This window comes from Rhea americana, unplaced genomic scaffold (assembly GCF_003343005.1).
Source record: "Rhea americana isolate MKP2758 unplaced genomic scaffold, rheAme1 scaffold_779, whole genome shotgun sequence".
Lineage (NCBI taxonomy): Eukaryota > Metazoa > Chordata > Aves > Rheiformes > Rheidae > Rhea > Rhea americana.
The window spans coordinates 3169-17953 of NW_028186955.1; the positions used below are offsets into that span (position 1 = coordinate 3169).

Here is a 14785-nt window from a genome sequence, read left to right on the forward strand (position 1 = left end):
AAAAGTAAACAATGATGTATAGACACAGTTAAGAATTCCCTAACACTATTTCCTGGATTTTTAATGTTTTTCTTCTTTGAAGACTGTTACCATGTTTTTAGCCATACCTTACCAAAATTTACAAATAACATCATGTGTTAATATACACCTGCATCTAGAAATGTGAAAGTTAGAAATGCATTAGAACAAGAAAACATACTATTTATAAACAAGAAAGAAAACTAAGCTCTATTAGTGATACTTCTAGTAAAAAAGTACACAGTCCCCATGCAATGCAACTGACAACCTAAAACTGTGCCTACTTCACCTGTGTATGCTTTACAGAAAATTTGATTTGTCAGAAGATATGCTATTTTGTTTCTAGCAGAGCTTGGTCTTCATTTATAAATAAATACTTATATCATTATAATGTGAGTTCTAAGATGCTGCTACATATTCAAGGAAACCTACTTTTTTTTTTTTTTTGGCATTCAGCGAACCATTTCCCACACTCCTTAAAACCTAGTATACTTGCAAATGTTCCCCCTCCCTCCCCCCCAAAAAAAATCGACCAAACAGGCATTTGGAGTTTTAAAACAAATGTGTGTTTTTTACCACAAAAATACTACTTACTCTTAAAGTCACCACTCTCACCTTGGGATTACAAATAGATGTCCCTGCAGAAAAATCATCTGTTTCAATTTCAATAGGAAAATGCAGCTCACATTTCTCATCCCTGTCCAAAGCACCTGGCCATTCAGTGAAGAAATCTGAAGAATAAAAAGACAATCCAGGTAATATATTTTTGCTAATTTATTCCTATATGTGCTTTTAAGTATTTTTTTTTTTTATCAAATTTTACTCATTTAGATAATTGGTGGGGTCTCCACTGGACTCACTCCAGAACTACAATGTCTTTTTATACTAGGTTTCCCAAAACTGGACACAGTACTCCAAATACAGTCTCACAAGTGGTGAATAGGGGGGAAATTGCCTGAAACTGCTGGCTACACTTTTGTTAATACAACTCAGCATGCAGTTAGCCTTCATTGCTGCTGACTCATGCTCAATTTTCAAATGCCCACCAAGACCCCCACGGCCCATTCTGCAAAGCTGCTTTCTACTCACATGGCCTCAAGCCCGTCTAATGCATGGCTTATCCCATCCCAGACACAGGACTTGTAATTGCTTTCATTTAACTTCATGAGTTAAATGAAGTTCCTGAAGCTCCTTTTATGGAAAGCAATATTTCCAAATGTGTACTAGAATGATAGGATACTGATTACCTATGATTAAACCAGACTATAATCTGAGAAGCAAGTCATACCCATCACTCAAATTCCTTAAGACACTAAACTATGAATTTTCCTGTATAAGCAGGGCCTAATAGGCAAAATTAGAATATCACTAGTACTCTGAAAACATCAAAATACATCTCTTCCCATCATCTATGTACCTCAGTACAGCAAAGAGAAAGCATATATACTTTTGTCTTGTTCGGCAAAGCTGGAAAAGAAACCAGCTTTAGAGGTGGATACTGTTGCTCCTTCTGCATCATAGCACAGTTACACCTGGACTTTTGAGACAATACAAAATTTGTTTTTAAAACAAGAAAAAAAAAGCAAAACAAAACTACAAAAGACTSTCTAAAACAACAAAAGAGCCTCACCCTTAAAAGCTGCACAATGTTTCTTAATTGCAGGAGGAGTAAGACGCAAAAAATTGGGAATCTGAAATAGATATATTCGAGTTACCAAAATAACAGCATTTTATCTGCTTGTAAATAAGAGTATTAAAAAGAGATATTACCTAAATTTGATTATATTTTCAAATCAAGGTAGTACAATATGTTTAGTAGAAGATGACTCTCCTCTCAAATCTGATATAGCAGAAGACTTGAGCCTAATTACAGAAATCAAAAGCATGATAAACCTAATTAAGTCACCAGACATTGTTCATTTATATATGCTACTTACACTAATATTCATCAGAAGCTTTATTAAATAATTTAATAGAAAACAGTATCTAGGAAAAAACATTCTGATCAAAGCAATGCAGTTTTAGTGAAAAATAACTTTTAAAGACAAACATCAGTGGAATGTATCTTACCTTTATAAGCTCTAAGTTGCCTTCTTTTGGCAGAGGTACTCCTCTCTTCACTGGGTAACCCATTCGAATTGGAAGAGGCACAGAGGCAGGTCTGAATGCAGCTGCTGTTGGATAAACACTGCTCCAGTCCTGATCAACAGCCATTCTCTCAGTTCTTGGAGATGCATGCTAACACATTGAAAATGACGGAAATTTGATGGGGTATATGCTGTTCCCTGAGACAAAGCAGTAACAACACATGTAAGATGTTATTTTAGAAATAAGTTCCTGTAGTTAGAAATTTCAAGAAGTATTTTTACATCAAAAATTGTCATTTGGCTTTAAAGGAATTCTTAACAGAGAGCCTCTCAAGACTTGGATAACAGGCTTTTCCTTTCCCAATACTCATTTGCATTTTATTACTGAATTACTTAGAATAAAGACCCTGCCATCTTCTCAGGTTCTCCTAAGTCACTTTGGGGGGAGGGGGCAGAAATCAAACCTATACTTAGGTGCTTTTGGAAATTGAGCTTGCAGTTAAGTGCTGGGTGGAAGACAACTACAGGATTTTCGAAATTATGGAATTCTGAAAGTCTAAATAAGTTCATAGTAACCTTGAAATGATGTGTTATAGAAAGTCCAGTACAGGAACAATATACTACTGTACTGCAGTAATAGCTTATATCCTCCAATAACTGAACAAAGCTCCCATCAAGCCAGTTGCTCTTGAAAAGTAACAATAACAACAATATACAAGTGTTAAACACAAAGGGATACAGGCAGTCTGACTTACTTTCGTGTATCAGTAAATTTGTCCTTGGTAGTTAAATGAACAAAAATGGAGTGAACACTAGTTCACTTTTACTATTTGCCTTTAAAAATCATAATACATGGTAAAATATTCTTTTTAACATTTTGCATGCATAGAATAACAAAATTCTCAAATATTAAATGCTCAGGAATCAGTTTTAATTCTACTGCATAAGAACAATTTCACTTTTATCTTTTGATTATATCAGAAAGCAACCACTACAAATCCTGTAAAATCATACTGCAAATAACACTAAAATGTCTCTGCCCCTTTTAAGCAAAACTTTAAGTTACTTTTCAAGCCTGCAGTATTTGGGCCTAGTACAAACTAATTGTTAATGTTTTTGCCTTTATGAGAACACAAATTTCTTAGCCTATAGGCCTTTCCTAACCTTTAGGCCACAGTGAGCACACGTGGCACAGAGGTGAGGCATCTGGGCTCATAGCTCTCCTGAGCTTAAGAGTCCTCCCTGCATCTGCTCCCTCCCAGAAGACAAAGCAAGGCAGGCACTCAGGAAAAGGCATGCTGGGCCCTGAAATGCCAACAGGATCCAGCAATGCTGCACCTTGCTTCCCCCAAAACACCCCCCCTTCACTGAGTTACAGTGTCTACTCGGCTTCCCTGCAGCCTGCTACCCAGCAAGACCAGCCATTAGCTGCACCCTGGCACTGCTTGAACAGCGCCACTCTTGGCTACCTGCCCAGGATCTTGGGCATCAGGAGCCCTACAACACACGCAGCCTCTTCCCACATGCCTCGGAAACACACACAAACAGCAGTGCCAGAGAGCGAGTGAGAGCGACATTCTATGCCAACAGTGGCTTTATCACTGAGAGCCAAAACTTCTGGCCTGCAGAGAAGTCCACGACAGCCCTGCTCCACCAGAGCTAAGGAAGAGCCCAGCAGCTGCCTGGGGCTAGGCACACTCTCCTCAGGGGTGGCTGCTCCAGGCCAAAAGGGTTAAGGACACCCCTGAAGGGACAACGGCCCATGGGCTGACCATGCTGGTGCACACACACACACAGCCTTGAAGGCATTTGCCCTCTCAGGGCCTGGGGTGGGGTGGGCACTTCACAACCTCTAATGGCCCTGACCAGCCCCATGTGGGGCCTGCACACACATGCACGTGTGTGTGCATCCCTGCCCAATGCCCCAGCAGCTCCGTTGTAGCTCAGCCCCAGGCCTCCAGTGTCTGCCCCAGCTACATGCCAGCTGAGGCAGTAAAGAATTTAGGTACCAATTCTAGAATCTAGCCACACTGGATTGTTTCACCAGTTGTAGGAGACGTTCCTGAACAAAATTATAAGATGGATAGCACAGAAAAGCTTTTCAAACACCTCTGAATTAGCAGTAAATAGTTTCATTTCTTACTGATCTTATGAATTGGAATGTCCTGCTTGTTCTTCGTGTTGAAGCTAAAAGAAAAAGAAATATTTACAGTAAGAATCTGCTTTTGTGCACTCAGATTAGCATTTATTCACACGCATTCACATGCATCCAGGTAACAAAGAGTAGCTCAAATCAGCCATTCCAGAAGCAGAAGAATTGGTCTGAAGTACGCCTGAAGTTCACTATTTTGGATTTCTAGTCTCAAACCTATTAAAGGGCCTCCCCTCTAAATCACTGCAGTGATATATGAACTGGGTTTGGCTCATACCTTGATCTTAATTTCTCAACAGTCAAGGCTCTCCTCAGAAGAGATAAACGATCTTGCAAGTTTTTCTCAGAATTCAAATAGCTACTTTGCAGAACGTTAATGTAACAAAATTCAACCCAAGATCTCATAGAGAAGGATTTTCTCTCAGAATCTCTATGCAAAACTTCATCTACTCTTGCATCCAAATACTAAGAAGCATCAAAACACATGTCCAAGTGGCTTGCCTGAAATCATCATGACACAGAAGACAAAGGATACAACTGTCAAGCTAACTCCTAATCTCCTCGGTTTAATTTGGTTGATGACCAAAAATTGGTTTTTGAATATGCCTTTGTACCCTTGAAGTGTAGCTGTTTGGAGCTGCTTTGCCTTATTAGTTTGTTTGCCTAATTAACTTACTCCTTATAACTCTTGGAAAAAATGCCTGAATTCCACAGTTCTTTTGTTTTTCCAATGCAGGTATTTTATGGTTCCAAATCTGTTCCTTCTCTTCTTACTATGCACTAATCAAAATTAAATCATACATATGGGGCTCTGCAGCAGCAAATACATACCATTCCTTTATCAATTGTCCTACCATTTGTTGTAGTGCTTTCAACCATTCATACTTTATTCACATCAGTCTTGTTTTAATTCACATCAATCTTGTTGTTTCTGTTAAAAAAACAAAACTCTAAAATTTCAGATCAGGTCAACTTTTAACCCTGCAGTGCCACGGGCCCCGCTACCAGACATTATTTAAACGTCCTTTCGGTGACCTAGTCCACTTCTGAATCTGCAAGAAATAAAAACCTACCTAACCTTTAGAAAAATGTTGATACAACCCCATCCAACATAGTTTTCATCTGGGCTCTCAGAACAGGCCGAGTCGCTGACTCAGATGCCAAACATATAACACAAATACCATGCCTCAGCAAACTACAAAAATCTCACCCGGAAGCCCTAAAAACTGGCACTGTGCTGCAGGTCCACTGTAACAAGCACAACCACCCTGTATAATCAGTCCAGGGACCACCAATTTCTTTCTTCAGGCTGTTTCATATATCTACTCGGACAAAACCTGCATCCCACACAGCAGAGTGTGTTTTATAACAAAAGCTCTCCATCAAGCCCTTGCCAACCCAATCTTTCTTTAAGAACTGCCCGAAGGTGGAAAGAGCAGAGGGCAACTGCTCACACATCTCAGCTGCGGAGGCAGGGAGGGGGCAACCTCCCTCCGAAACCGCCTCAGAGCCGCCCGGGCCCCTCTCACCTTCCCTCTGCTTGCCTTCCCTTCTGCGCACTGAGGGTACGGAGGCATAGGCCGCAGCCCCGAAGAATAGCTCGACCGCAGCACGGCCCAGTAACCAACACCAGCCCGCAACTGCCCCGTGATGCCCGCCATCTTTACTACTCGCACAGAAGAAAGTCTCCCGGACAGGACGGAAGCCGGCGTGGGCCAGGACGGTTGGAAAGGGTGACTCATAGGCTCTGCCTGCTCGCAGAGGCAGAAGGGGTGGGAGAAGGGGCGGTAGCGGCTGAGGCGCTCGGGCAGGAGGGGCAACGGCCAAACAACGCGTGACAGAGCAAAACGCCCAAAGTGATTCCTCCCCTCCCCTCCTCACCTCTCCGCGAATGAGGGATGAAATAAATAAAGGGCAAAGAAGAGGAATTTGACATAATGCTTAGAAATCGCCTTGCCCCTGTATCCTGGCTAGTCCTAGCTGGCCAGAATCTGCCTTTTTATATCCCACAGATGAAGATAACAGGTTGAGGAGCAGGCCTGGAGACTGCAGCTGGGGATGAGGAGGCAGTTTCAGCTCCTGTCCTGAATTCAATTTATTGGTCTCACAAGTGAAAGTACAACTTCTCAAAACCCATTTGTTACTCCTTATTYTCTCTGCACCCCTAAARTRGGKGRTGGTTACCAGAGAAAAGATGTGACAYGCCAAATCAAGGCAAGCATGACWCAATTCAGGCAGCCGAGGAGTTATGTTAAGGCAGAATTAAATGAAAGAGCAGGTGTCAGCAATCTGGAACAAAATGTGTAAGTCACAACCTGTACCTAGCACTAGCCTTATGTTTAAACCTGTAAATGTAAGAGGGCAGCTAACAGCTTTAGCTCCTTGTGGGGGCAATCTTTCTGCTACCAGCAAAATCAAAGCTGCCTGAATTACCACGCAGTCATTTGCTGTTAGAGAGGTTAAGTTTCTTCTCAGTGGCACAGTTGGGAAATAACATGCAGGACTTTTACTGTTTGGGACTGTGAAGGTGGTGCAACATTGAATGTTCGTTCAGTCCTGAGGTGTCACTCTGCTTCCCAGCGCAGAACTTAATTTCTTCTTCAACCAAATTTGAATGAGTTCTGCTCTGCCCAAATACAAAATGGGAACAAAATGATCATGCTCTCATGTTTGTAAATCTAGACTACATGGTGCTGCTTTTCTTAGACTTCAGACCAAGGACAAAATCAGATATGTCCAAAATCTTGAAAACAGTGTCCAGTAACTGGAATAAACTCAAGATTATTTAAGTGAATTCTATAAATCTTTAATATCTCAAGAAAATAATTTTGCCACTAAAATGTAAGGTTTCAGTTCTCCAAAGATCACTGAATGCTAGGCATCTAAATGAGATATTGGGYCTGAGCACCCTAAGAGGYTGAGTCTGTCTTGARCATGAATAGTTCTATAATGCCCAGAYACACCTTTGGAGATACRGAGCRTATGTTCCTYATGGTAATTATACTGCCATATGAAATTGTTCTACTAACATATAGTAGAATAGCATGTAACATGCTGAGATGTATTATGTAGCTCATAAAWAGTACCTGCTTTGGCAATAAAAAGRTAGTTATTGCATCTTCATGTTCAGAATATTTATCAGACCTTTTAACCTCGCAATGAAGTCTCATTGTCAAGGTTCAGACGCACACCGTCACACACAGCTGTACTTGTATGTCCATGACAGGAACCTTGCTAGTCATCTTATAATGAAGAGAAAATGAAGAATGGAATTAATATGTAACTCCATACATATGTTAAAGTATGAAAAATCTTTGATTTATAATTAGTGCTTAATGTATTTAATGGACTTCATAAATATTAAGCAATGATTTAGGCAGCTGTACTGACCTCTTAGGATGTTMACCATTATCACAAACATTCTGAAGTMCTGCTATATATTCACAGATTTAAGTTATTTTTACTAGAAACTCTCTGAATAGTATCATATTTATTTTCTACATTAGGGYGACCTTGGAAGGGATCTTCTGTTGTTGAAAACATAGTGCCATTAGCAGAGCAAGATCCACCTGCTGGTATTGTGTGTTAGCTAGGAGTTCCTGTTTCATGACTTCATTGTAGATCACTTGTATATGTTGGATGCCAATTTCAAAACTTAATCATTTCCTTTAAGCTCTTCTTCACATTTTACATGCTTTTCCTAAAAGGAATCAAATTAGTTGTAAGTAGTTGTTTAAATGTCAGCTTTCAGTGGAATGGTCCATGATCAACACACTGCTGTTCTTGTTAGAGTTTATTCAAGAAAGTGCACATTCAGCTGTGTACTTCAGAAGTTTTTTTTGTTTGTTTTTTGTTTTTTTTTTTAAGGAAAAGCCTTTAYGGGATATTCTAGTTGCTAGGATAAACAGCTCTCAAGAATTCCAACTTGTTCAAGAATAGCTATACTTGAGACAGCCTCCTTTCTACAGCTATTTTAAAACTGGTCAAATTGTCATATCACAGATTTCTTTGTTTTAACAAGCTAAACACAGTCCTGACTTTCCAAGAGATGAATAAAAGGTACTGAAGAAAATCCTCAAATCCATATTGTCTGTGCTGAATTCATTGCAGTCAGCTGATTCATCACCATATATCATCATTTATCTGTGTTAGTGATACTGTGAAAACTATTGATGCAACAGAAGTAAAGAATTACTTGAATAACTAATGCTGGGCTAAGACTGGGAAATAAATACTTTAAATAAGAAAGATCTCTGCAGCCATTGAGCTTCGCTTAAAATCTTCCATCAGGACTCTCTCAATTCCATCCTGCCTGTCTTACTCTACAGATATATACCTAAGAAAACAGTCCACACAATCACAACTGATCTTTTTACAAAAGAAAAACAGAAAAATCCTGCCAGCACTATTATTAGSAGGTGCAATATAATTGTTTAAAATACTATATTTTATATTATACTATATTTTATAATGTAACCTTTCCTGCTTTTGAATTATTTGGTGTTTGCATAGCAGGATCTTCAGCATTCTTCATTGTTTCATCTGCTCTTTCTGCTTATTTTCCCTGTGAGGTAGTAAGTCCATTTCTTTCATCATTATTAGCCCCAAGATACTTGAGAAAGTAATGTCATTTTAAAAAACAAGGGGAGGAGGAAAAAAAGGAGAAATAGAGGCAGATAATAAAGATCCAGTTTTCCTGTAAATGGCCACAAACAAAAATATAATACCAAGACAGTACTTTTCAGTTTTACATGCACTAGTTATGAAAAATCACTAGGCAGATGAAATACTTTATTTTTCTTTATTATATGTTAATCATAACTGCATTTGTGACAATTGTTACTGTTCAGCTAATAGATGTCTGCTGCCATTTTTCTATTTAATGCTATTTCATCCTAGCAAGCATTTCCAGAAAGCTAAAAAAAATAGATTAATCTGATTTTTTACAATTAAAAACTTCATCTGAATGGCTTTTTCAGGAGCAATAACTTAATCACCAAAAAAGAATCTATGATCAAACAGATTTTCATAACACTACTGCGATAGTGATCCAATTACCAGTATATTGCGCTTCATTAGAGGTTGGAAGCAGACCTATAAATAAGACTTASAAATTTACTTTGCGATACATTCTTTGTATACCTCTTTATCTAACAAGTATTTTGTTTTTTCTTTAGTTTGAAATGCACACACATTTTGAAAAGCATTTTCAGTTACAGTAYAATGCAAGCTACTTAGTTTTTATTCAAAACTATGATTTTGCATACAAATGGRATATTGGGAAGAARAAATGCTATATTATATAGGAAGCCCTATAAGTTAAAAAATATTGGAGATGTTAGATAAATACGTGTTCAGTCTATAGTTTAATCATAGACTGTTATTACTATTTTCCTTCTTTCCACTTTTGTGATTTCTGTTCACATCCGTGACTAACGTATCTCTAGTGAAAAAGCCAATGTTTAAAAAGGCTGTGTCATTTATAACTGAGAGATTACAGTTTCTTTTTCATTTTCCTGATCAGATTCAATTTCACATTGATAATTCAGTAAGCAAAAATGTCTTGTCTTAGTGAAAGAGAAGGAATTTACTTTTGTGTTCATAGTCCACACTGGGTTAACACTCTTAGTGCACAGGGCAGTGGCACAGCAGTCTCCATGTAGGTTTGTGCTTGTACTAAAGCTAAGTCCACTTGATCCAATCTGATTGGCACAGTGGTAAGGCACTTGGATACCTATTCTCCCAATGTTAGCGCTCTTCAGATCTATGCAGAATATGTTGTCAATACTCAGGCCTGACTTTGTGGTTATACTGCATGTGTACACTGTATATTACATATTCTTGTAGAATTACAACTGCTAACCAGAGTAAGAGACACTTGTCTTGAAAATTTAAAGGAGACTGAAGTAAGAAATAGGAGGTCATGTCTCACTGAGGATGTTCTCCATCTCAGGAATGAGCTGTTGCTGTCATTTCAGAAGAATTACTGCCTCAGACTTCTTCAGTGGTACAGAAAGAAATGGTAACATGGAATGTGACCTGCTTTATTAAGAATTTTGAGGTAATTTACTTGTCTTTAAAGTCAGTTCTGATAATCACATTGCTCATTTACRTTGCATTTTCCTTAAGAAATATTACTAGAAYGTTGATAATCGAGTAAAGGATATATAACAAAATCTACTGCAGAAAGCAGCTATATGGAAATCTCTAACTGAAATTAAAGGATATGTTATTGCTTTTAGAAACTCACATAAATATGTAAAAGTGCACAACTGCAATTATCCTCTCAGACACATTGTCAACTTTCCAAACTCTCTTCTCAATTACAACACACAACTCCTATGCAAGGAGTCTCTCCTGAAGCAGTAATTATATTTTGATCAAACATTTCAAATATACTTATAAGAAACATCTACTTTTAATGGTATTCTGTTACTACCACAATACCAACAACAGGATCCTTCTCCTCCAGTGCATCACTAATGACTTAAACAGACSCAACAATGCTAGGACACTTAATATGGTTGGAGGTAGGAATCAAGTAACAGTCAAGATTCACTGTACAAGAATTTATATTGTCTCTCGTTATATGAAAGTTCTCCRTGACTGCTATCTGATATCTCTTCATCAATTAGAATAGATAAAATATTTCAAGCAGTAATCTTGTCTTTCTTTTATGCAACATAATCATATCAAAGATACTTTGCCCGATGTGATGGCAGTTTATTTTAACCCACACCATGTATTTAGTGTTTTAGTTTTCTCTTAAGTAGGTATTAAAANAAATTTACTTTGGGATACATTCTTTGTATACCTCTTTATCTAACAAGTATTTTGTTTTTTCTTTAGTTTGAAATGCACACACATTTTGAAAAGCATTTTCAGTTACAGTATAATGCAAGCTACTTAGTTTTTATTCAAAACTATGATTTTGCATACAAATGGRATATTGGGAAGAARAAATGCTATATTATATAGGAAGCCCTATAAGTTAAAAAATATTGGAGATGTTAGATAAATACGTGTTCAGTCTATAGTTTAATCATAGACTGTTATTACTATTTTCCTTCTTTCCACTTTTGTGATTTCTGTTCACATCCGTGACTAACGTATCTCTAGTGAAAAAGCCAATGTTTAAAAAGGCTGTGTCATTTATAACTGAGAGATTACAGTTTCTTTTTCATTTTCCTGATCAGATTCAATTTCACATTGATAATTCAGTAAGCAAAAATGTCTTGTCTTAGTGAAAGAGAAGGAATTTACTTTTGTGTTCATAGTCCACACTGGGTTAACACTCTTAGTGCACAGGGCAGTGGCACAGCAGTCTCCATGTAGGTTTGTGCTTGTACTAAAGCTAAGTCCACTTGATCCAATCTGATTGGCACAGTGGTAAGGCACTTGGATACCTATTCTCCCAATGTTAGCGCTCTTCAGATCTATGCAGAATATGTTGTCAATACTCAGGCCTGACTTTGTGGTTATACTGCATGTGTACACTGTATATTACATATTCTTGTAGAATTACAACTGCTAACCAGAGTAAGAGACACTTGTCTTGAAAATTTAAAGGAGACTGAAGTAAGAAATAGGAGGTCATGTCTCACTGAGGATGTTCTCCATCTCAGGAATGAGCTGTTGCTGTCATTTCAGAAGAATTACTGCCTCAGACTTCTTCAGTGGTACAGAAAGAAATGGTAACATGGAATGTGACCTGCTTTATTAAGAATTTTGAGGTAATTTACTTGTCTTTAAAGTCAGTTCTGATAATCACATTGCTCATTTACRTTGCATTTTCCTTAAGAAATATTACTAGAAYGTTGATAATCGAGTAAAGGATATATAACAAAATCTACTGCAGAAAGCAGCTATATGGAAATCTCTAACTGAAATTAAAGGATATGTTATTGCTTTTAGAAACTCACATAAATATGTAAAAGTGCACAACTGCAATTATCCTCTCAGACACATTGTCAACTTTCCAAACTCTCTTCTCAATTACAACACACAACTCCTATGCAAGGAGTCTCTCCTGAAGCAGTAATTATATTTTGATCAAACATTTCAAATATACTTATAAGAAACATCTACTTTTAATGGTATTCTGTTACTACCACAATACCAACAACAGGATCCTTCTCCTCCAGTGCATCACTAATGACTTAAACAGACSCAACAATGCTAGGACACTTAATATGGTTGGAGGTAGGAATCAAGTAACAGTCAAGATTCACTGTACAAGAATTTATATTGTCTCTCGTTATATGAAAGTTCTCCRTGACTGCTATCTGATATCTCTTCATCAATTAGAATAGATAAAATATTTCAAGCAGTAATCTTGTCTTTCTTTTATGCAACATAATCATATCAAAGATACTTTGCCCGATGTGATGGCAGTTTATTTTAACCCACACCATGTATTTAGTGTTTTAGTTTTCTCTTAAGTAGGTATTAAAAATACAATGCATTTCTATGAAGATATACTGCAATTATGTTATAATTAGTTTAAAAATTCTACTGACTTAGTAAAGAGTACTAAACTTAAGAAAAGAAAAGAAAAGAAAAGAAAAGAAAAGAAAAGAAAAGAAAAGAAAAGAAAAGAAAAGAAAAGAAAAGAAAAGAAAAGAAAAGAAAACACCAAGCTGTTCTCTAAGGTCTGTGTGGAACAACATGAGGCCAGCAGAATTTGACTGTAGAACTGCAAAAAATAATTCTCATGTAATATATTATCATTAGTATTTGATTTACTATTGTGACTAAAATAACAAACCAAATCAGGACTCTGCCATGTTAGCTTTTATCTAAAACAAAGTATTTAATCAGCATATGTGCAAATTAGAAAATGCACTCTCATGATATGAAATTCTCCTTTTTCTCAAGATTTCCAAAAGCTTACAGAAATTATAGWATAATTAGCAAGGCTGCCTACTTTATCACATTCATTTCATCACAGTGCACAATTATTGTTGTGCCCACTGAAGTCAGGAATGATGATGCCTGAAATCTTGGAACTGATCAGCCATGACATTCCCAAGATATTTTCTTTAATTATATGAATCTCTTCAACGCTCAAGGGCCAAACACGGCTTGTCTTTACCAAACAACTGTTAAACCAAGCAGATCATCRCTCTGTGAAAATAATAAAGTGACATACACTTCCCTAATACAGATAGCCTACAAAGCTATTGGTGCAGCATCCATCTAATAKCAATTAATGCATTGAAACATGGTTTAACTATGGAGCTAAAGTACCAGAATTGAATGTTTCTTTTTCAGAGTGCCTTCCACAGAAGAAAACACACTCCTTTGCCTATCCTGATCCGCCAGCTTCCTTCTTCCCTGTTCTTGTGTCAGGAGACAAGATAAAATACTAACAAGATACCAGCCTAACACTCAAGCTCACAGTGTGTANCAATTAATGCATTGAAACATGGTTTAACTATGGAGCTAAAGTACCAGAATTGAATGTTTCTTTTTCAGAGTGCCTTCCACAGAAGAAAACACACTCCTTTGCCTATCCTGATCCGCCAGCTTCCTTCTTCCCTGTTCTTGTGTCAGGAGACAAGATAAAATACTAACAAGATACCAGCCTAACACTCAAGCTCACAGTGTGTACTCTTCAAAAAAAGGTGAAATTCATCCTGAAACATTGTGTTGTGTCCTGAAACATTTGTGTTAAGCCACACAAGTGRCTTGCTTATCTAAGATTTTCACACAACAAATTTAAAAAAAAAGGTGAGCTGAATTTAGGACATTGTTGCTGAGAGTATAGCAGCAAAAACTGAAAACATGCTTACTTAAAAGATGAGCATTGGACACCTATTCATCTAGCAGAACTCACAAAAACAGGGAAAAACCTCTGAAATATAAATTCTGTTAATTTGGATGTTTTTTTCTGAGAATAGATGGACTGGTAGATTCATTCCCACTACAATGTTCTTTAAATGTAAGGAATGCCAAGTCTCACCTGGAGAAACATCTGTTTTAAGGGTAATTAATATGATCATTAAGGTGTTTCCCGAAATAAGGATAATGTTTGCATAGATACAGATGTTTGTTCACTGAAAATATTTAACTGCTGACCTTTGAAATAAATTGCATAAAAGCAAATTAAGTTAAAATCACTTTRYTTTGATTACTGATTTTTTATTTTATCTGCAATTGCAAAAACATCATTCTACCATGAGTAAATGCATATTGAAATTTAACAACTTTTCAAAACTTCACATGGTTTTATGATGCTTTTAAGCATCATTCAGATGTAAAAAAGGCTTATACATATTTTATTTTTTGTGCACAAGGTGTCACTATGCTTGCAYAATATGTCTTGACTCCTGGAGAATTTCCACGAAGACCAGTGTGAGGGTGTGTGAGAACCCTCATTCGCCCAGATCTCTGTCCTTCACTGAATAGGAGGAGTCATGTTAAATTTTAAGCTTTACCTAAAATTTAGGCTTTTTCCTTTCTTTTTATTGTTCATTTCTTCCCATTTTGGAACAATTTAAGAATTATAAATATAGCAAGATAAAGA

General features: G+C 37.2%; 1 protein-coding gene across 1 annotated transcript; it reads right to left on the bottom strand.

Moving 5' to 3' along the window:
- Window positions 1-633: 633 nt before the first annotated feature.
- Window positions 634-5108, bottom strand: LOC146585702 (small ribosomal subunit protein mS35-like; the record flags this gene model as incomplete). Its single annotated transcript, XM_085322464.1, has 5 exons — window positions 5089-5108; window positions 4249-4292; window positions 2089-2303; window positions 1649-1709; window positions 634-749 (listed from the first exon to the last, which is right to left on the bottom strand). Coding segments are annotated over exons 3-5 (321 nt in total), but the record flags the coding sequence as incomplete, so codon positions are not given.
- Window positions 5109-14785: the final 9677 nt, after the last annotated feature.